At 34.0% G+C, this 24482-nt stretch overlaps 1 protein-coding gene across 1 annotated transcript; it reads left to right on the top strand.

Moving 5' to 3' along the window:
- The first annotated feature begins 2134 nt into the window (after positions 1-2134).
- On the top strand, positions 2135-20482 carry LOC134231209 (uncharacterized). The gene is made up of 16 exons (XM_062713137.1): positions 2135-2205; positions 2739-2794; positions 10489-10761; positions 10969-11271; positions 11642-11905; positions 12615-12914; positions 13662-13715; positions 13890-14234; positions 15615-15929; positions 16524-16823; positions 17313-17372; positions 17882-18067; positions 18163-18452; positions 18686-18904; positions 19080-19230; positions 19419-20482. Exons 2-16 carry the CDS (start codon positions 2767-2769, stop codon positions 20465-20467), a joined length of 4137 nt encoding a protein of 1378 aa, XP_062569121.1. The 5' UTR covers positions 2135-2205; positions 2739-2766; the 3' UTR covers positions 20468-20482.
- The last annotated feature ends 4000 nt before the right edge of the window (positions 20483-24482 follow it).

Genomic DNA, 24482 nt, shown 5'->3' with positions numbered 1-24482 from the left:
AACGGATAGCAATAGGTCACCTGAGTGACTCGGGTGACCTAAAAACATCAGAGGTGGGACATACGTACCAGTTGTCATGGAGGAATGGGCATCCCCTGTTGACATGTCACACCTACTGGAAAATAATGGCCTATCAAAGTTTTTTTTAATATGATGTATTGCAAAAACTATAAATTTCTGACCTTGACCTTTTGACCTCTAAATCAATTTGGAATCTTTTTTAACATAAAATTGACTGATGCATTGCAAAATGTTTTTTTAAACAAACAAACGAACAAGCAAGAAGGTATAAATGACAATGGAAAGTATATATGCATGATGTGAATTTTTCACCGGGATAGGTAAATATGTAAGTAAATAGGAAAAATATACTATATCCCAAGATGTTTACATCATTTCCTAGTTAGACAACTTGAGGACCTTTTGACATAAAGAATGAAAAGGGTCATTTTGAGTTATGATATAAGTTTTCATAAAATTATTATCTGGTATCTTGTTGGTTTTTTTTTGGGGGGGGGGGGGGTTAGAATGAATCTTCATAACTCTGCTTTCTCGCCCCTTTTTAAATGCAGAATTTTACCTTTTCAAATCATAACATTGTCATATTATAGCTAAATCTTCAATTATAGTCTGTATGGACACTCATAAAAGATTTTTTGGGAAAGAGACTTTCAATATATACATGATATTGATTAAATAAAATCGTATATACATGCACTTCACTATAGAAGCCTGGCTTAGTCATCACAGCTATGTAGGTCATTGTATTACTAGTAATTGGATGAGAAGGCAGGGCGTCTATCAAGCGTGCGATTAGTGTGAATACATTAGTGTATGCTCGTGTTCGAGATGCACTGCCACTGGGGTTTACGAATAACTGACCCGTAAAACACTCTTATTTCGAGCTAAAGACCGACAAAATATATGCATAGATTCTTAATTAAATTATATGGCAGGTTTTTTTTCTACTAAACTTACGAGTTTTATTTGAAATTACTTACTAAAAATTCGTTATACACAATAGAATCTGTAAACAGAGCATGTAACACATTAGCTGCAGATCTGTAGCATTATGGTTTTATATATTTTTCTTTGACATATGGTCAAAGACAAATATATACATCTGTAAAACCATAACGCTACAGATCTGCAGCTAGTAACAGGGGCGTAGTATCCGGGGGGGCCAGGGGGGGCCTGGCCCCCCCACTTTTTTTCCCAACCTTCCTTACACTATAGAAAATGTTAATTGAAAGCCTGGTTGGCCCCTCCACTTTTAGAAATGTACCGAAAATGTAGTATAAGAAATGGTACTAAAAGTAGTTGACACTGAGAAAAAAGTTTACCTTACCCCCCCCCCCCCCCCCCCCCACGAAATAGGATTTTCGACTTTGGGCAACTTTTACCTTTTTTTTTTTTTTTTTTTTTTTTTGCTTGTCAACTTTTTTCAGGTAAGTAAAAAAAAATTTTCTCTGCCTGGCCCCCCCACTTTCAAAAACGATGCTACGCCACTGAGTAACACATTGATTTCAAAACCAGTTGTGTGCTTTTTTATGCCAAATCAATCTGTGATATAAAATTTCAGAGAGAAAAAAAATGAAGAAGATTTTTAAAAATCATTTGATAACCATTATTTGCAATATATCAATTTCTGACCCTGACCTTTGACATTTTGACTTCAGTATGAGGCTTTTTGGGTCATGAATATGTTTAAAATTTTATTTAAAGAACCTCAAAGGAAACTACAGTTATCATCTTGAAACTGCTATTAGAATGTCAGAATGTATTGATTTAATTAATTAACCTCGTATGAAAGAAAAAGAAGTAGTAATCTTAAGCATTCACATGATGTGAATGGTTAAGATTACTACTTCTTTTTCTTTCATACGAGGTTAATTAATTAATCACATCATATCAATAATCATATCAATATTTTTTTTTGGGGGGGGGGGGAGTTCAATCATCTTGAAGTAAAAAAAAAAAAATAGACAGATGAACAGACTAACTGACTATCAATTATTATTTCTGAAATTCAGTTATTCCAATCTATTTAATTAGGAACCTTTCGGAAATACTACAAAAGGAACTTTGCTCCAATGGCTTTCCGTACTTTACAGAGAAGAACGATAACTCCGTTAACTCCGCTCAAAGTTATTATCGCCATGATTGCAACTTGAAAACGAAAGTAGGAGTAGGAAATTGGTTTTGGTATGATGTTTTAAACGTTATATGTTGTGAAATATTAGGCGTAACGAATTATCTTATTTTTAAAAAAGGATATTATAAGATAATGAATTATTTCCGCCACACTTTTTATATGGTTGACTTTTTAATAAACAATATTCATCTGTTCATGATGACCCCTTTTGAAGTTTGGAAAGTTTAATGTCAATAAGTATCTCATTACAGGCGTCTTATTGTGTAGAAGTAAACTAGCGTACTGTATGAAACAAGCGCTTCTGACATTCATTCATCATCGATAAACAGGGTGAAGAAATGTAAACAAACTACTAAAGTACATTGTACGTATTATTTACTATTATATAATTATAAAACTAAAGGTAAAAAAAATTATATCAAGTCCCTGTGTCAGGTGCTCTTCCTGTCCAGGCTGATACCCTCAGGTCAACCATAATTAAACAAATTATATACATTTATTGACTGTGTTTGTTGGCAAAATGCATTTGTTTACAATTAAGAACATGTCAAATTTATTATATTATTTTTTTCTTGGTTTGCAGACTGTCGTAGATGGGATAATCAACAGTCATGGCTGAGGGAGGAGGTGATATCAGAGGTAACATATGATCTTTTTTATTCTTTATTGCTGAGATCTGTTTTTAAGCAGTCTAGACGAACTCCAAAAACGGCGTGAACTCCAAAAAAGAAGTCTTTGGCTCCGTCATGCATTGCGGCAAAATGGCTTCCGATGTAAACAAACGATGGATTGTCGTTCGCTTTCTCCACAAATACGACTGAATAATGGCTGTATTTAGTAAACTGTGACTGGATTTTAATTTTTGTTGAATAAATAATTGTACCCATTAAATTATTTAGTGGTTATTGACTTACTATTAGTATTTATCGCTCTGTATTCTTGCATAATAGTGATTTGGGATATACGTACGACACCGGGATTCAATAAAGTCGGTAAGAATTAATTTTCTTACTTAATTTATTGTCCCCTTGATTTAAATTTTATGCCATTCCTACTATAAAGATGCTTAAATTTTACTTCTAAGACACTTATATCGTATTTTTTTTTTTTATGAAAAACTGCACAATTTTGGCGGCGGAGCAGAGATATTAACAGGTTCGATTTGAGAAGACTTTTTTACCGTAATTTTAAAAGAATGATTTTTTTCAAGTTCTTAAACTCATAGATTATAATTCTAAAAATGTTTCATGATTAAATCTATTCATATGTGAAAATATTAGGTATATAGCGATGGTGATAACTAACGCTCTCAATATTCAGATGTCATACAGGATTATATGACGAAATAATATTACAAATCATAGGTAAAAATTCGGTCAATGTTTAACAGTTACAACGTATATATTACATTGTTCAATTTTACATATTTTTCCCTTTTATTATATATTTAATTCCCAAACTTTTATTTTTCTTTGTATTTGATCTAATTTGAAACGTGAACTTTCTTCAAAAAAGCCTCGGAGGAAATGTGGAAACTGAATGGATTCTCATGTAACTGTCACCTGATCGACTCTTATTTATGATTAAAACCATCAATTCAGTACTTTTTTAATTATTGGTAAGATGTATTTACAATGCAGTTGCTCATTGCTGATCTAAACATGCTGAAATTCATTCGTACACGATAGACATGAAAGACAGAGGAAATTCGAACTGAAAATTCGCGAGCGTTCCTTACTTACAAAAAACTTCTAAAATCAGTAAAAGTAGTTCTAAAATGACTAACTTAGTCATACAAACAAATTATCAACCACAGAGATGTTTTCATAAGATTAAGACTGTTTAATTTGTATTTTGTATCCTACTTGTACGATGTCTGGCTGAACCTCGATGTTGGTCAACTTTGACTTGAAATTAAAAACTATTTGCACATGAAATCAAAATTCTAACAAATACGTTCTCTAAAACCATTTATTATTAATCATTTCTGAGAACTTACATTATTGTAAGGTAATCCAATTTTTTGCAAAAACACTTTTTATAAGAGCCCACTTTTCACGATTTTTCACCGTTTTTTATATAACTGCGCATGCGTTGGACTCGTTTTATGGAGTCTTTTCTGGACTGAAATTCTCACTTCCGTTAACGCCGTTTTTGGAGTTCGTCTAGACTGTTAAGAATTGTTAGCTGCATGTCTTAATGCTCATTGAGTTATGGAAGATATGCCAGAGTGGGACACAACAAGATTACATGTATCAGTCAGGGGCATAACTCAAACAAGTTATTTTCAAAAATAACTCAAATGAGTTATTTTACATTATTTCACACACACAAATTTTTTTTTGAAAAATAACTTAAATAAGTTATTTTTATATCCTACTTGGACATTGATTTCATGGAAATTTCGTGTTTCCTGCCAATTTGCATTGCATTTTGGGATTCCGTTATGTAATACTAGATGGAGTTCACCGACTCCAATGGAGAATTGGTGAGGAGGTGGAGATAAACAGCATTTACACCTTATTCTATTTCGTAAATATCAATTACGAGACCACGTGAGATTGTACTGCGCATGTGCGGATTCAGTGTTCTGTAATTTGTGCTGGAAGACGGACGTAATAATATTTTTCTCTTGTCAACGTTGTTGACGATATTTGATTTCTTTGAGTACTGTCAAACGAGGTTTGATAGACTATTACTACTTTTTGGGACGCGGTTCCTGAATACTTGTAAAGCAGACTTTTTGCTTTTTTCCGTTTTTTCCGGTTGCACGTGTGTTGATTGCACGTGGTTTCGACTATGGCGAACGCCATGTTGTCTCCTGAGAAAAACGCTGTTTTTCCTGCAGAAAAACCTGATGACAAAACGAGTAACACCAGGAAAAGAAAAGTCGAGACGACCGCTAGTAAGAAACCTAGCAAATCCGCAAAAGCAGACTCGGTGTCGAGTCAGCATCCAGTGGCTTCGTCAGCGAAGGACAGAGGCTCCGATGTTCGCAGACCTAATGTATCGCCAGGCCCGAGTGGCTCGGACCCATCTATCTCGGACGTGCTAAACGTTCTGAAGTCGATCCAGGAAAGTCAATGTAAGTCGGATCAGAACTTTAATAATTTAAGTCATCGTGTGGATGAACTTTTTAGAATGGCGGAGGAGTACGACGATGGTGGCGATTATGGCCCTATTCCTGACAGTGACGCGGTCGCTGTTAATGACGATACTGCCGCCGATCATGATACAAGTCAAACTGCTGATACTAGTACTGTTAATAAAGACACTGCGACATCGTCTGGTGCTGACAATAAATTTAAATCGGCAGGTGAAAAACTCAAAATCAAGGAGGTATGTGATACTTCTGTTAACTCAGAGTTAGCTTCGTGTGTTAATGACTGGTTTAGACAAGGGATAGAAGATGATAGATATACTGAACTTACCAAAGACTCGGTGAATGCTAGACCTGATAATTGTGAAAGTTTAGTTACAGTAAAAACAAATCAGTTAGTATGGGGATTCCTACAACCCAATACTCGTACAGTTGACAAGAAACTGCAAAATGTTGAGACTTCTGTGGTCAAAGCAGCTACCATCATGGTAAAAGTTTGTGACAAAATTGGTAAGCTTGACGATCCATGTGTTTTTGACTTGATAGATAGAAGCATGGAAGCTTTAGCATTGCTGGGTCAGTCGAATTATCAAATCAACATGCTTCGCAGAGAACTCATGAAAACAAATATGAAAGGGGAGTATTCCCATTTGTGTTCGCATAATGTGAAATATACATCTTATCTTTTTGGGGACGATGTCCCTAAAACTGTGAAGGAAATAGGTGACTGTAGTCGCATCAGTAACAAATTGAGCAGTTTTCCTACGCAGCAAAGGTCTGACAGAGGTTTCCCTAACAGAAATAGATTTGGAAACTTTCGTGGACGAAGGTCCATTTTTCAAAATCGGTCCACACAGGGACAGACCAGAGGTTACTCAGGATACAGTGACCCAAAAAACTTCAAAGGGCGTCGAGGGAGCTCTCGACCCAATAGTCCGAAAAATCTGACGTTTTCTGGCTTTTTTACGATTTTGATATTTTACATGCCAGGAAAACATTACGGGAATTTCACCGTCTCCAACCGAAGTTGATTTTCTACTCAGGAAATACAATTTATCAATGGCACAATACTACTAGACTCACCAATAAAACCACTCCACATTCCGAACGATTTTAAAATGCACGAAATGAAAACAAATCTCGACAGTCAGATAAAATGTGTTCATCGGATTATATTATTTCTTAAACGAAACAAAAAAACGATGTTGGTGAGTACTAAAGGTTTTGTACTATTGATAATATGTGAATTCAGCATTTAATTCGGTTTAAAGTATCAAAATCAGCAAATGGCGCCGGACTTTTCCTGGCATGTAAAATATCAAAATCGTAAAAAAAGCCAGAAAAACGTCAAACATTCTTTCCAGAAAACATTCTCTCCAAAAATTTTGTAGCTGGAAGGTTGAAACAATTTATTTCCGAATGGGAAAAACTCACTTCTGATAGAAGCATTCTTGATATTGTCCAACATTGTCATTTAGAGTTTGAAAATGACTCTATACCAGTTCAGACTTCTGTTCCTCATCAAATAAAATTCAACGAGAAAGAATGTTCATATATTAAGAAAGAGATTAACAAACTTTTGGAAATGGAAGTTATTAAAGAAATTAATTCAAACGATGTTGGATTTGTGTCAACTATTTTTCTAAGACCAAAACGCAATGGGGAATTTAGAATGATTTTGAATTTAAAAGAGTTGAATCAGTTCATTAAGTACCATCATTTTAAGATGGACACATTTGAAAGTGCTCTTAAGGTCATAACCCCTAATTGCTTTATGGCATCAGTGGATCTGAAGAATGCTTATTATTCCATACCTGTAGCAATCGAACACCAAAATTTTCTGCAGTTTTCCTGGGAAAATAAATTGTTTCAATTCACTTCCTTACCTCAAGGTTTATCTAGTGCTCCTAGATTGTTTACAAAACTTATGAAGCCAGTATATGCTACATTACGAAGATTAGGTCATGTTAATGTGGGATACATAGATGACTCTCTTTTGGTAGGAGACACTGTACAGGAATGTAGCAAGGGTGCAATTTCAATGGTCACATTGGTTGAAAAACTGGGATTTTTTGTGAATTATGAAAAATCAGTTATAAAACCAACACAAAAAATCGCTTTTCTTGGCAATGTTATCGATTCAGTTAACATGATTGTTACATTAACAGATGAGAGAAAAGAAAATATTTTTAATGAATGCAAAAAATTACACCGCAAATCTGAGGCATCAATCAGAAACGTAGCATCTGTTATTGGTTTGATGGTCTCCAGTTTTTCAGCCATTGAATTTGGGCCCCTGCATTATAGATCCCTTGAAAAGGGAAAAATTGAGGCACTGAAATGTTCATATGGAAATTTTGATTCTACAATGTGTATTAGTGACGAAATGAAGGACAATTTGTTATGGTGGATAGACAACAATGTCCATAAAGCTTGTAGACATATACGTCATGGGTCTGTAGATTTTGAGGTTTATTCTGATGCTTCATTACTTGGTTGGGGTGCCACTTTCAATAATCAAGAGATAGGTGGTCACTGGTCAGACACTGAACAGTCTTATCACATCAATGCCTTAGAACTTCTTGCATGTTTTTATGCACTGAAATCTTTTTGCAAAGATCAACATCATAAGTCAATCAAAGTTATGTTGGATAATGTCACTGCTGTTAGTTACATAAATAATATGGGAGGTATTCACTCCAATCTATGCAATGAAATAGCTTGTAAGATCTGGGCTTGGTGCATTGATAAGGACATCCGGCTACTGGCCGCTCACATACCTGGAATCTGGAGTAGATAATGTTGTTGCAGATAGAAAATCTAGAAAGTTTGAGGATCAGACTGGATGGAAACTGAATACTAATGTGTTTAATGATATCACTAATTTATTTGGAATGCCTAATATTGATTTGTTTGCAAATAGACTTAATGCTCAAGTCGATACTTATTGCTCCTGGAAGCCTGACCCCAGTGCAAGTTTTGTTGATGCATTTACTATTGATTGGAGCAAATATTATAGCTATATTTTTCCTCCTTTTAGCTTGATAGGGAGGTGTCTGCAGAAGATCATGGAAGACAGAGCAGAATGCATCATGGTGGTGCCAGTCTGGACAACTCAAGTGTGGTACAACAAAGTTCTGGAACTGTTGATAGAACACCCACGAATTTTGCCTCAGCAGGAGGATCTACTGTATCTTGTACATTCCAAAGAACGTCATCCTCTGAGGAAATCCCTAGTGATGATGGCATGTCGATTGTCGGGAGACATTTCAAAAACTCAGGCTTTTCGTCTGACGCTACCAATATCCTCATGGCATCTTGGAGAGGCAGTACAAAGAAACAGTACAAGACTTTCCATAAGAGATGGGTTTCTTTCTGTCGTGAAAGGAAAATTAATCAATTTCAAATTTCTTTGAATCATGTTATTGAATTTTTGACTATGTTGTACCATAATAACTTAGGTTATAGTGCTCTCAATACAGCCAGAGCATCATTGTCTGCATTAGGTTTTGTTATTGATGGACATGCTATTGGGTCTCACCCTGTTATTATTCGCTTTATGAAAGGGGTCTTTAATTTGAGACCTCCTGCACCTAAACATGATTATGTGTGGGATGTTACAATTGTTTTAAGTTTCCTCAGGAAATTGTCACCTGTGAAATATTTAAGTTTGAAAGATCTTACTTGCAAACTCTGTATGCTTATCTGTTTATCTTGTGCTGCTAGAATACAGACTGTACATGCCTTAAAACTGAGTTGTATGCAGAAGAAGAAATCTTCATTTGTATTTAACTTTGACACTTTGTTAAAGACTTGTAGACCAGGGTTTCGAAGGCCGAACATTGTTCTTAAAGCCTATCCAGCAGATAGGAGACTATGTGTTTATACTGTTCTTGTTGAATATTTGAAAAGAACTTTGCATTTGCGTAGTAATAATGATGATGCTTTATTCATTTCGTATGTAAAACCTCATAATGCTGCATCTAAAGACACTTTGTCACGTTGGATAAGATATGTAATGTTGCGTTCTGGCATTGATACAAGTGTGTTTTCTCCGCACAGTGTTCGTGCGGCAGCAGTTTCAAAGGCGTATTTTAACTCTGTGCCTGTTCATGAAATTCTGAATAAGGTTGGATGGACCAATGAAAGAACTTTTGCAAAGTTTTATAACAAACCAATTGTACCAGTTAATACAGTGAATTTTCTGAATGGTGTTATGACTGAATAAATTGTGGGTGTTCAAAATGGAAAAAATGTTTTGTTTCTTTAAAATCTCACGTGGTCTCGTAATTGATATTTACGAAATAGAATTAAAAAATTAAACGAGACTTACCTTGGTTAAGGTGAAGTTTGATTGAGATTCTATGAGGAAATAGAATCAATGAAGAGATCACGTGCCACCCACCCACCCTGCATATGCAAGGAATGTAATTTATAAATGTATGATTGGTAAAATTTCATTTACACAGATGTATGATGTATACATTTGTGTAAATGATGTAACAAAAAATTTTTTCGCTTTAAATCCTGAATCCGCACATGCGCAGTACAATCTCACGTGATCTCTTCATTGATTCTATTTCCTCATAGAATCTCAATCAGACTTCACCTTAACCAAGGTAAGTCTCGTTTAATTTTTTAATTTGGAGGAATGACACAAAATAACTTAAACAAGTTATTATTTTATTGAGGCTATTTTGGAAAAATAACGTGTTTGAGTTATTAAGGTTGGGAAAAAGTAGGTCATAGCAAAGAGAAGTAACTCCATGAGACAAAAAAATAACTCATTTGAGTTATTTTTGAAAATAACTTGTTTAAGTTATGCCCCTGACTGATGTATATTACTTACATATAGAGGAAAGAATCTGTAAGCATATTTAAAGAAGATAGTGTGGAAACATCCTCATATGATTCCATTTTCTGTATTAATACATATTCCCCCAACTCTCACCACCACCTGGGGTAAGTCACCCCCAAACCCACCCTCACACACATAAAAGAGCTATGAAAGCTTCTCATAAGAACATTCAATCAAAAAGAGAATGACGATGGACAAGTTCATAGAAGGATTTTAAATTATGCAATTGTCCTTTGATATCTAGAGCATTGCTTAGCTGTATTCTTGGACAAGTGTTTAAGATAGGAAAACATTTCAAGTGTTTGTTACATCAGTGGCATATATACAGGTTATCTTGTGTTGATTTTTTTTTTAGCAAGTTGATTTTTATTACAGATGACCCAAAGGATATAATAAGAAGGTCATATCTGTACATCAAAGAAAACCTTATCACTCATGGACTGCTGTTGGATGAACTAATTCAGTGTTCTGTACTAAGTGATGAAGAAAAAGTAGATTTTAAAGATTTTAACGAAAGGAAAATTGGCAAACTACTTAAACACATCATTAACAAAGGAGAAGAAGCATGCAGAAATTTTCTGGAAGTCTTAAAAAATCCAGACTATGGTATCTATCACAGGATAGAAGAAGTACAGAGAAGAGATTACAGTAAGTGTGTATAAAGTACACATGTATACTGACCCACAAAAGAAACACAACATGCAGTAAACTACAAATATTAACAATTTTTTTTGCCTAATGATTTTCAAAAATGAAATCAGTAAGGTAAAACTTGATTTCAAAACATGATGTGTTTGATGTATTTACCAGAATAAACTCAGCAATACTGTCAGGATTATTTTCATCTTTTTTCAGTGACGATTGAAAGTGAAGTGGTCATAAACAAAAGGCAGCTGATGAGTAAATATGAAACACTTCTTGTGGAACTTGAGGCATCCAGCATTTCTGATTTCCTGTTTCAAGAAAAGGTTTTTGACATAGACACCCATGATGAAATAGATTATGAATCAAAAAGAAGGAAAAAAGTGAAGAAAATTCTTAAAAATTTAGAGAATAAGTCTGAAGAGTGCTTGAAAGTTTTTGTCCATGGATTAGAAATTACAAAACAACAGCATATTTTAGACGTCCTTCAGAACCAAGCGCAAGAGACAGAAAAAGGTTTGTTTTCCTTCATTTAATTGTGAAAGAAAATATTTTAAAATGATTGTACATGTATCTGCATTATAAGGTTAAATATCTCACACAACTTGAAGGTTTAGAATAGAGGGAGAAGAGTTCTAGACACACTAACACATACCTCAAACATGGCCTTTGGATTAACAAAGTACAATGTATTTACATGTAATTCATATAAAAGTAACCATAACTGACATTGGGCTCCTCTCATTCCCCCAACCCCCACCCACAAAGCTCACTGTAAGAAGAGTCTTATTTCATAAATATATAATTATCCAAAAAACTTCATATATAACTCCAAGAGGTATTTTAAAATGCTAGTATCGATTGATATTTTAATATTACTTTTCAGAGACCTGTTTAGAGTGTGTTAGACTGAATTTCCGATGGATAAAACACAACCTTCATTTTGAGCTGACAGCTGAACACCTCTATGCACAACATGTCATTGATTTCATCCCAGCTCAAGAAACGACAAAAGAGAGGGGTAGGCTGGTCAAAAGTGCAGTGAAAAGAAAAGAACAGGGATGCTTCAGTCTTTTGAAACATTTGGAGGATACAGATGAGCATATATTTCATAAAGCACTCCAGATTTTGAAGGAGAGAAAGAAAAATGGTAATTATTATTTGTTCCCAACTGGAAGTATGTGAATGTATTTGTAAGCAAATAACATGCAGTCAAGTTGTAATGTTAATTTTTAGCTCCCCACATTGGGTTGGGGGGAGCTTATGTAACATCCTCTGTGTTGGGGTCCAAGGTTAAAGTTTGTGAGCAGATTTCTTTTCAAGTACCGGTACTTCTATGCCTTAAAAATACATTAATCAAAGATGCAAGGGAAAAAAGCTTCTAGTGTGTTTCATTGTACCATTTAAGGTGCTGCAATTACAGATAAAGAATAATCAGGTGAATTTTTATAACCAGGTTAAATTTTTTGGAGCAGGTATACATGTATAGTGATTAAGTAAAATCAAATATTATGTATGTATGTTACAGGCCCCTTATGATGCCCACTACCAGGCTGACCTATATATTTCATATGAGAGTCAATGTATTCCTTGTATTGGGTACCAACATTTTTGACAACAAGACCTTGACCTTGGAGATTGACCTATTTTTAAGAAAACTGCCACATGAGAACATCAGTTAAAATGTTGTCTAATCCAGAGTGTTGTCTAATCCAGTCAATTCATGAGGAACCAGCAGTGGCTGGATTAGACAAGTTTTATTGTATTTTCAGAATACCATTCCAGATGTGTAAACTGGCTTAATGCATGTACATTTATCATTTAGTTTTAATAATAAAAGTTGATTTTTCATTGAATAGGAAGAATCCCTATCAAGAGACGAATTCGTGAAGAGGAGATCAAACGTTACGAGAGTCAGTTAAAATCTGAACTCCAGCCCAGTGATTTAAGTGACATACTCTTAGAAGAAGGAGCTCTCTCTCCATATGAACATGATGAAGTGGAGAATAAGCCAAGTCGTAAGAAAAAAACTGAAAAGTTGCTCTCTCATGTTATCCAAAATCAGGAGGAACTGGACAGTTTGGCCTACGCACTTCAAGTTACGGGTGTTGACTTTGAGGAACTCATTAAAACAAATGAGGATGATGACATATCTTCAGGTTCTTAAGACATTTCTCATTATTTATTGCACAATCAAATCTGGTGATTGATATTGTAAACTAACTATTATTCACGTCAGTTTGAAATCAATCCATAAGGATTAATTTTTGCACAGAAGGAAATTTTCTTTACAAACACAAAGCAAAATAAGTGCTTTGGTATAATTTACATTCATGACTTAAAGTAGGTTACGAAACTCACGAATACTTCTCACACTCAAAAAAAGAGTTGGTTTACAGTAGATATTGAAAAAACTCTAATCCATTGAAAGAGCTTATTTTAGAATAATGGTATTGATGTATTGTATACTGGGAAAATTTTGCCCTTAGTTTATTTTTATACTCTTTGCAAGTGGGCAAATTTAAAATGAGGCAAATTCAGAGGGGACAGCATTATATATTAAATACTTTTTGTGTACTTTAAAGTTGGGCTTCATATTTTAGTGGCTTTGGCACAGACAACAATGCGCTAATTCATGAATACTGCTAAGAAATCTTTTACATATACAATACACTGAACGGACACGTGTAGCGCTAATTTATGATTATGCCAACAATTCCATACCCACTGACTAGGCTAAATTTTGAATTCGCCAAATTATGTACACGTACAGTATAACTTTGTCGTGGACTCATGGCAGGTTTAAAACTGCAGGTCTAAAATTAGGTGAGAAAGTAAGGCAAAAATAACATTAGGAAAATATAACTTATTATACAATATATGTATAAAATGTGCATGTTTTACAGGTGTTGAGAATCGAACCATCAGACTTGTGCCTGTTGGAAATCCTGAAATTGCAGGTAAAACCGTAATACCTTGTTTATGGTGATTTGAGACAATCCTTTGCATTCTAGTCTTAAAACACCTGATGTATTGCCACTTTCATTATATGTTTTTTCTTCCCAAAATATTTTGTAAAGAATCTTAAAGGATATATCTTTGTCAGTATTTAATTCATTTTATTCTTTGTGCAGGATTATCTCTTGAGCGATTTCATCTTGATGTTACAATACAAAATGAGCAAAATCCGGAATCTCCAGAACTTAATTTAGTTGTTACAGTTTTGAATGAAAACCCCAATGTTAAAATTCAAGTAACAGGCCAGACACATATGGCACTAAAAGGAGCATTTTCTGGGTCAATAATCCTTAGTCTACAACCGCTAACTGATGCTGCCATAAATGACTTTTTGGCTGAGGATGGAGCTCGGATAAAAACAGTGGTGGAGTCCTTGCTGTTGCGGATAGGACCAGAAAAACTTGATGGTCAAACCCTGAATGTGGAAGTCTCCAGAAAAGCATTAAGCCAGGGAGAAAAGGGTAAAGATTTAAATTTTGAAATCTGTGTAATCATTTTAATTTGTGGGTAAGTAGTTTCAAGATCACATGTATACTGTGAAATCACAAATTTTTGGGGGGTGTTGACTTTGTTTTTATTGAGTTTTTGAGGTATGGAGAGATTCAGGAATTGATGGTGACCAAATCTGAAAATTTCATGTTAAAACTACTCAGCACCTTTCTAATCACAAAATTAAATAATTTTTTTCCTCAAACCTAATTTGGTCTAATAAAAATTTGTGATTTTGCAGTATACAGATGATGCAGTGGACCTATATCGTAACAAATACATGTTCCGGAGTAATTGTTTGTGGGTAAGGCGACACAAATATTGAACCCCAGGGCATGATATGTTGATTTTACAGTACCGGTATATGCAGAGATGTTTTTCCAATTATTTTGAGTCAATGCTTTAGATATACAATATCATTAAAGTTCATGAAAAGTGGTTTGTGTTGGTGCCTTCTTGTACAGATGTTAAAAGTGGAGGAATCTATCTTTACAAATTTAAAATTACCAGTGCTGCCTGAATCAAATTGCTTCATATTTGCCCAGTAGATTCAGCTGGATGCAACATAGGAATTTGAGGAATTGTTAAAACACTTCCTGAATTTTTTTTTTTTTTTTTTTTTGAATAACCCTTTCATATTTTTTTTTGAATTTAAACATTCTCTATAAAGAGGGATAATCAAATCATCTCTCTCTCTGTATTTCTCTCTCTCTCTTTCAAATGCTTCAAAAAGTTTAGAAGAGTTTTTGTTATATTTTGGTATCTGTGTTAACATCTCAAGAGTTTTAGGAGCATGTCCATTCCTAAATAACTATGGCATAGCTAAACCAAACTTACATGAGTGATGCATCTAAGGGTGGACACTACCAGACTTTTTCAGATGCTGAATCTTGTCAACATGGTCTGAATATGTGACCAGGTTGAAGTTTTTGAAGTAGATCCATTTCCAAATACTGTAAACGTATTGCATTTGGCTGTGTATTCCTTTTAGCGCTTTTGGCGGTAAAGAACTTCCGCTAATTCAAGTACAGCGCTAAATGTCTTGCACATATATAAATAAATAAGAACATTGAGAAATGCGCTAAATCAAATCTAAGCTAACCCGTTCAAAAATCAATTTCCGCCAAATATGGTACACGCTAAATATACCCCGTAACATTTACTGTAACTGTTAAGTCCTACTTGAACCAAACTTGCATGGATATCGATACCAGGATGCACACTCCTCCCCCTCCCTCCTCCCCCCTCTCAAAAGAAAAAAATTGTGGGAGATTTTCTCTGTATAGAAAACATTAGTGAAAAACTACTTTCATTATTAACCTTGATTAATGATTATGTATGTTTTGATTTAGAAATTCGATCAAGAAAACCTGAAGATGTGTTGCGTCGAAAAATAAGGGAACAGTGGCATATTTTTACTGATGAACTGGAACCCTCTCAAATGGTCACCTTCTTCATGAATAAAGGACTTTTTGATGAATCCGATGGAACAAAGATTGAGAAAGCAAAAGGCAGGAAAAGAAAGATAGAGGAAGCCCTACATATCATTCTTGGTTTTCCCAATGACAGGATGAAATCTTTTTCGGAGTTTCTGCTGTTTATGGATAGAAAGGATCTTGCTAGTCTTGTTGATGTTAGCAAGGTAGAGGATAATCACAAAGAAGCAGGTGTGTATTATAACATGCTATTTTTCTGTAATTTTTAGCTCTTCTGAGCTGAAAGCACAAATGAGCTATTCTGATTACCTGTTGACCATCTGTCTGTTAGTCCATCTGTAGTAAACTTTTCACATATTCAACTTCTCAAGAATCACAGGGCCAATTTTAACCAAAGATGGCATAAAGTATCTCTGGGTTTAGTGATATTTCTCAATTATTAAAATGAAGGGCCAAGGGAAAATTATCAAGAAAAGTAGTGTTGTCATGATGATCAATTAATCAATAGTAAGTCATCATCAATCAGAAAGTTCATCAATTTTAGACAATTGATTGGAGATTTAACAAATTGTAGAAAAAAAATTGGCTCTCATATGATACACAGGCTTTCAGACATAGTGTAGATTGAAATGTGATTGAAATTGAAACATGACCAGCGAAAATAGCATGGTGCTTCAATGGATGGTCAAGTTCTACTTGGGATACCAGGGTTATGAGGGTATATAGGAAAATAATGTTATGAAGAACAAGAAGGGCCGTAGGTACTCAGATGACCATTGTGATCCAGTACCTCTGATTATCATTTCAATTTTTTTTTTCTTTCAGAAATTATCAGAGAACAAATTTTAGATCATATTCATAAAATACAAGATGAGATTGAGTCCAGTATAATCCTTGAGACATTTGAGAAGTTTCCACACATAAAGAGGGATGTATTGGATGGTTTTATGGCCAGTTCAGGAAAGTCAAGAAAACAAAGAGTTTATGATTTTCTGATGTTTGTCTTGGAAAATGATGAATTTGTTTTGGAATTTAAGAAGGTTTTGGAGCTAAATTCAATGGGACACTTTTTTAAGCCATCACAAAAAGAGGAAAGGAAGAGACCTATGAGATTAGATGCCCCAGGTATTTAATTGATTTATTTTTTCCATGTTTATTTCCAAAAGCTGGTGCCATTAAAGAAAGTATTACTTTTTCTGGTTGATGCAATTTATTATTTATCCAATAATCACTAAAGCATTAGCACAAGGCAGCAACATAACTATTTCTTAAAATGTTCTATGCTTATCAGCTGTGCCATTTTAGCTCACCTGAATTTAAAGCTCCAATGGGTGGGCAGAGAAGGGATAGGATTTTGTTCTTTAATAAGGTACCAATCCCCTTTTTAAGGAGAGATATTTAAGAAATAGTGGTACATTTGTATTATGCTGGGATCATGTAAAAATTCCAGAAATATTGGACCATTGAAGAATAGATAAAAACTTAGTACACAAATAAACATCACCAAGATATATGATTTGTTTATTGTCTATTGATTTTTACAGTGATACAATACTTGTGATATTGGATGTGCGCAAAATGTCATAGATTTATGAATTAAACTTTCTTTTGTAGCTGCTAAATTCATAGGAGATCAGCTTTTCAAAAGTAGTTATGTTATTCGTACCAATAAGGGTAAGTTTTCAATATATTTTAGAGTAAAATAATTAGCATTAAAACATTAAATATTTAGTTTAGGTATACAGTGACCTTAACATTGAGTATTTTTATGTGATCTAAAAGCAATAAATCTTAATTTAACATTTATGTTATCTTTTTTCTGGAAGCTATTTTTTAAATATATATTACACATTAAATGTGATACATTTTATAGAGTTAGAGTTATTTAGGGAAAAATGTTGCTGTGGGACAAAATAAGACCCACCCACTCCCCAGAGATTAAAGAAAGATTTTGTTTTTTGGTACACTCAAGTAATATTTTAGTATATATTTTGTCTTAGTCAACATTACATGACTTTGCAGGCACTTATGTATATAAATTGTTATAAAGTAATTTTGTAATACAGTTGTTTTTATTTCTCTTATACATGTAACAAGTAAATTTACATAATGATATCAGATTTTAAGTTTGATCAATGATGGTCATAAATTAGAGATTAAAACCCATTTCCTTTTTTACTTAGGGAAAGAAATACAAAGCAAAGAATTGAGTCCCTTAGAAAAAATAATCAGTTCCAAAGAAGATGAGCCACAGCCATCTAAAACTGATAGAAAGCACCTTCCATTTTTACCCAAGGGAGACAAAACATTGTCTGAACAGATATTTGTGTCAAAGTCATTCCTGGTGGATCCAGATGAATTAAAACCAAGTAAAAATTAGCTTCTATAAAATATACAGTGTTTTGATACTTGTATTGAATGCCTACAATTCCACTTTGACCTATGTCTAACTTCCATTTTGTAGAGGAAAAAGATGTGGTGGTAGCTATAGACTTTGGAACCACTTACTCTGGCTTTGCATACTCTTTCTCCACTGAGCCGTCTCTAGTAACGACACAGGAATGGAAGGCAGAATCAGTGGACAAGTCCTTTATGTCACTGAAGACCCCCACCACGCTTCTCTTGGATGACCAGGATGAATTTGTGGCCTTTGGATACAAAGCAGAGCAATTGTACAAAGAATTCGTAGAGGATGAAAGGCATACAAAATACAGATTTTTTAAGAACTTCAAGATGACGCTCCATAAAAAAGAGGTCTGTAAATGGAGGGGGGGGTGAAAATTTCTGAGAACTGTTGAATAAAATATTCATTATTTAACAATCAAAGGAAATTAATGAGTTTGCTATTATTGTAAGGATTTGTCCAAAATATCAAAATTTTAAAGTCAAATTTTGTTTATAGACCATAAGTATAAGTTCCAGCATCCTTTTACTAATTGGACTTACTAATAGAAAGAGATCTTGACATTTTCCTTGTTACCTTTCAGTCCCTGGATTCTACTATGATGATTGAGGATCATCAAGGAAAACCTTTAAGTGCGATGGAAGTGTTCGCTAAATCTCTTAACTACTTAAAAGAGACCTTCTGGGAATCAATCAAATCAAGTGATCGACCTGTGGATGAGAATAAAGTTTTCTGGATTATTACAGTACCTGCTATCTGGGATGAATTCTCTAAGCAGTTCATGAAGAATGCTGCAGAGAAGGTTGCTCATATATTAAATACATGTAGCTTGGTTTATTTATTTTTTATTAGTAACTTATTGTGATTTATGCCAGTCAAGAAGTTTTACATTATGATAGATATATTCATCTGATCGTGGATTGAATTATTGCTTTACACATTATACTATTTATAATACATGTATTCATTAATCACAGGTTGGTATTCCTAATGAACGCCTCACCCTTGCTTTGGAGCCAGAGGTCGCTGCTATTTATGTTATAACTGAGGCCAAGTTAGTTCTTCAAAAATCAACACCATTCACAAAGTATGAACCAGGGCAAAGAATTTTAGTGGCAGATCTAGGAGGTAAGGGATTTCCATTGGAATCTTTACAGTAATGATTTTCTAGTGTTACTCAATCTTAATATGGAACGTAGTTGTCAATGAATATTGGATTATTGTGATGAACATCAATAATTTCCATTCTAATGAAGTATAATGCATATATTGCTATGGGATGATCCCTGAGTACATTTGTTTGCATTTAATTTCAGGTGGTACTGCTGATTTTAGTGTGGTAGAAGTAACAAAGGAATACAAATTAGAACACCTTCATTATGCCAGCGGAGGGGCCTGGGGAGGGAATGCCGTGAATATAGAGATTTATAAAATATTCACCGAGATATTTGGTGAAGAAGTGATGGGAAGTTTTTGGGAGATGAAGGCAGAAGTTTTAGAAATGGAAAATGAAATTGAGTTGAAGAAAAGAGACTTGAAGCTTGAAGGCAAATTATCAGTTAGAGTGTTACCGGCTCTAGCAAGCTTGTGTGAGGAAATACGAGGAGATAGCTATAAGAAAATAGTTGCGCAGTCAAATCTTAAAGAGTCACTGAAAGTGAAAGCTGGTGCAAAGATTATATTTGAAACAGATCTAACAAAAAGAATAATAGACTCTGTGGTAGGTCAAATTGCAAGACACATAAAGACTATTTTAGAAGTCCCCAAGGTTGCTGGTGTAAAAACAATCATCCTTGTTGGAGGTTTTGCAGAATGTGATATTGTTCATAAGTACATTACCAGGGAATTTCCTGAATATGATGTTAAAATTCCTCTTGAACCGGGATTGGCTGTTTTAAAAGGGGCTGTAAAATTTGGACATAATCAAGGTATCATATCGGCAAGAGTTTGTGATTACACCTATGGAATAGAGACAAACCGTTACCCTTTGGCAACGGATCCAAAGGACAAGATTCAGTGGGTTGGAGATAAACGAATGTGCATCGATTATTTTGAAAAAATCATCAGTATCGGGGATATGGTAAAAGTAGGTGAAGAGAGGCAGACGGAGGTATTTGCGTCTACTGAGGACATGACCAAAATGACCGTAAATATTTATAGATCACGACATCCAAATCCACAATTCATCACGGACAAAGGATGTGAATTGTTCGGGGAAATGACAGTAAATATGCCAATAACTAAAGGAGGACAAGAAAGAACGGTAGTGGTGTCTATGAAGTTTGGTGAAACTGAGATTTTGTTTTCAGGGCAGGATAAGACGTCAGGTGAACGACGGGAGCTTACTGTAAAAATCCATGCTTAAATCTTCATACACATTTACATAGATACAGTTTTCAAATTTTGAAGTTACTTTTAGCCTGAATACTGATCATCTTTAAAGTTTTACACAAGGACAGATTTTGTTGGAATCTTTTAAAACCAGTGCCTGGGCTAAAGATATGACTTCAATGAGAAACCAAAGTTATAGGCAATTGTCTTTCATGTATTTTTTAAGAACAGGAGAGCCACAATTAAATCTTCTTCAGAAAACAGTAATTTTGACATTTTGAGTCATCATGCATATATTGTGGATTTAAGTTTGGTTAAGGTAGTCCGATCCTCAGGTTTATAAATTTAGCAGTTAAGTAATCAAAAATACTCATAAAAGTATCTCTGAATTCACAAAGTTATGTAAATTTATCCACAGTATTTCTTTAAAGTTAAAGATTAAAGTTAATCATATTATATAGGGAAAATTGTCAAATTTCCAATATTTTTGCAGAAAATGCGAATTAAAACTTCAGTAATGCATTTTCTAATTGCAAATTGATCAACAAATATATTTTAGGTTAAAAAACAATAGGTATCCAGACATTCAGAGAAATTGTCATGAATTTTATACATATTTGGTATTTTTTGTCTTCTTTTTCCGTCATATATTCTATAATACATAGTGTAAAAGACTCTTATTATCATTGCAAGACACCACACAATACTTCTAATTTCATATCATGGTAATAAGTATTGGTATCTACGACTGGATTCAAGAAAATCTTATTTCTCTAAAACTGTATTAATTTTTTCTCCTTTGGTAGGGTACAAATGTCAACTTTTATAAGATCTTTTCTAAGACTTCCAAAGACCTTGAATCTTTTAGAGATGAATACAATGAAAATTGTTGCATAAAAAATTTCACTTTCAAGCCTCATTTTGATGCATTTCAAATTAATTATAAATTTTTGGAGTTATCCTTCCTGGCTGAGGATCGGATATCCTTAATAGGTGATTACCAGGTAGCTAGGGCTTTATATAGGCCAAAATATATGAACAAAATTAATAGGAATATTAAAAGGGAAAACTTGATGAACCTGAAAAACAGCAGGATCAGAGTAACAAAGGTGAGCAATGTGGCCTGTGAGCCTCTTGTTTATATACTGAAGGGAAAAAGAAACGCAGGGTAAACTTTTGAGGTGAATTAAATTTGTTTTTTCTTAAAATACTCTTTAGTTTTCCTATCTAACTTTTAAAATCATCTTTCAAAAAGATATAACCAAATTCTTATATGATTTTGTGTAATTATTCATGAGTTATTGAAGCTCAAATGACGATACCCCCCAAAAGGGAAAATCGAAAACTCTCATTATCTTCAATGTCCATCTCGTGCATCTGTCAGAGTCTTATTTCTCCTTTGCATGGAATTTCACCAGAGTGTTTATCTTTCAAACCCTGGCTATATTTAGCATGGGTAACCACGCAAAAAAAATAAGTCAAACGACGCGCGCATGCGCCAGTGAGAGGAATACAACAGTAAGTTGACTGGCTCAAAAAACCAAATTGCGGAATTGTTTTCTTTCAAATTTCGTATGAATGTAATGATTATAATCGTGTACACTATAAATGGCTGTTTTTGTGGTAGTAAGGTGGCGATTTAAGAGATGGCAGGATGAATAACCCGCTCGTAACATGGCTCTGTTTCGCGTTAACGTCAGCGTCAGGGTTGATTGAAATCCACTCCAGACCCTCTCTGACAACGGCTAAAAAGTTTTATGGGGGAAAATTTACAAGAGACTGCTTAGTAAACCGTTGTTGCCTTTTTCATTAATGAGGCAATTCGAAAACAAGACCTCATTGAACTTCCGTAAACTGTGCCAAGATTGCAATAAATTCATAATGTCTCTTAATATTGAAAAACGATGTGCATACCTCATATGCATCAAATAATGCAACAAGATTTGTGGACAAACACGTCGTTATCAAATTGCACGTGTTTTGGGCTTTTTAGCGTTTTCCCTAGGTGACGTCATAAATTCTACGGTTGAGTAATTCTGAATACTGATTTTGATGCACAGTAACTAAATTTCCCATCTGACCAATTTTCATAATTTTCGGTCATGTGGTCAAATTTTTATCTACAATTATGCTACCCTGCGTTTCTTTTTCATTTCAGTATATTATTGCTGTTTTGGAAGATCAAAGTAAGAAATACATGTAGCACCCATTTTTAGCATTTTGGAGAATTTTTTTTCACTCTGTTTTGGGGTTTTTTTTTGTTTGTTTGTTTTTTTTTTTTTGGTATTAAAAAATTGAATTAGTTTTTGACTTGAAACTGTTTTTCTTGAAGAGTCTGTTCAAGTTGAAATTATTTAAAAATAATTTCTATATGTTAATTGTTTATGATGTGCAAAGCTTTTTGTGATATCTTTAAAATCTTTTTAGTTATAAAGTTTAAAAGTATGTGATACATTCTATACACAGTATACAAAGTAAGACAAGCTTAGAACGAAGTCCCAATGGATGGATGGTTTTGGTTTGTTATAAACGTATTTGGTTAAATGCGTTTTAGTGCATAATGTATTTTAAAGCCACTGGAAGTGAAAAAAAATTTGCTGTAAGCATCAATTCATTACAAGTGTATTAGCTATAGGTATGTTTTACTGTATAGACTTTGTTACAGTAGGGTTTGGGCTTCCCCTTTCATTGAATTTTTTTTAAATCAAAGTATGTTGGACAGAAAATTATTGCAGATATATTATAATCCCGGTAAATAACTGTTCACGTAACACAAACCCCCTTAATAAGAGGTGGACATCTAATTGCTGGTTTTGCAATTTCCATGCTCTCATTTTTCAATTCAATTAATTTCAGTCGGGTATCATTGTGTAAGACCATCATTTGTGAGGTATAGAGAGATGAGGAGTGTGTAATAGCAACTATTTTGAAATACCATCCAAAAAATTAATTTCCATAGATTATAATAATTTAAATTGTATAAATGACATGGAAACTAAATGGTTGTACTGCCTATGTGAATGTTAAATATATATTTGTACTGTGACAGTCATACATTTTATTATATTATTATTTTAAGTGAACTGAGTGATTCATTTATTTTCATTTAAAAATGTCAATCAATTAGAATTGTGTCAGCTTTATTTGTTATTTACACAATCATTATACATGTGTAACATGCAAGTTAATGTAATAAAATATCTGACATCAAATTTTGGATTTTATTTATCTGCAGCAGTAAGTAATGATTCGAAAATACAAGTGCATAATTAAGTAAAAATGAACTATAATAATGTAATAGCATATATTTATAAAAATTTTAGGCATACTATATTGTGGGTTTTGTATTTAATGGACTGGACGGTATTCATTGCATTTCTAGTTGGCTGTTGCTCATTTCTGGACATAGATGTTGTCTAAAAGTGGCAGAATATTTTCCAAGAGAATGCTGAATCAAGTAATCTGACTTAAAACTAGGATGTCATGAATGCTTGGGAAGAGTAGACTGAAAAACATATTGCTTAATGCTCCAACTTTTGAAATTTGTGTCTATTATACTTTTTACTTTTAAAAAAAAAGTGGATGAAAAATAGTAATTATTTTTTTTTTTTTAGTTTCATGCATGAATTTGAAATATAGTAGACACCCCCCCCCCCTTAAATTAGACTAGAGGAAAATGGAATTTTCCTTAATATAATTTTAAAAATATTTCAAACTATCAATTATTTTGGCACAAACCTGTCATTGGCATCGGTAGCAAATTGAAAGGGGGGGGGTGCTAAGTGGAAGAATTTTTTTTAGACCTTCAAAAATACCTGACAAGCAACAAAAAAGGAATAGGTCTATATATGTCCTGTCCATTGTTTTTCAGAACATTTTTTTTCCAAACGCCACCACTTTCCTTATTTTTAACCTATGCTGCAACGTGTCTGTGGAAAGTGGTGGTGGTGTGTGTGTGGGGGGGGGGGGGGGGCTAAACCTACACCGCAATGTTGAAAGCCTATACTAAGTCTATGTTTGGGGGGAAAAACGGTTCCGATGCCTATGTA

The sequence above is a fragment of the Saccostrea cucullata genome, unplaced genomic scaffold, assembly GCF_032062105.1.
Source record: "Saccostrea cucullata isolate Sc308-1 unplaced genomic scaffold, CSIRO_AGI_Scuc_v1 ctg1020, whole genome shotgun sequence".
In the NCBI taxonomy this organism is placed as follows: domain Eukaryota; kingdom Metazoa; phylum Mollusca; class Bivalvia; order Ostreida; family Ostreidae; genus Saccostrea; species Saccostrea cuccullata.
The sequence above is the reverse complement of the archived record's forward strand: the minus strand, read 5'-3'. Positions and strand labels throughout refer to the sequence as shown.

Bases quoted from the DNA above. Each gene is read 5' to 3' on its own strand.
- LOC134231209 (XM_062713137.1), top strand. From the start codon at position 2,767: ATGGCTGAGGGAGGAGGTGATATCAGAG. The intron at 13,716-13,889 runs GTAAAACCGTAA...TTCTTTGTGCAG, and splicing joins TGGAAATCCTGAAATTGCAG to GATTATCTCTTGAGCGATTT. The intron at 15,930-16,523 runs GTGTGTATTATA...TTTTTCTTTCAG, and splicing joins GGATAATCACAAAGAAGCAG to AAATTATCAGAGAACAAATT.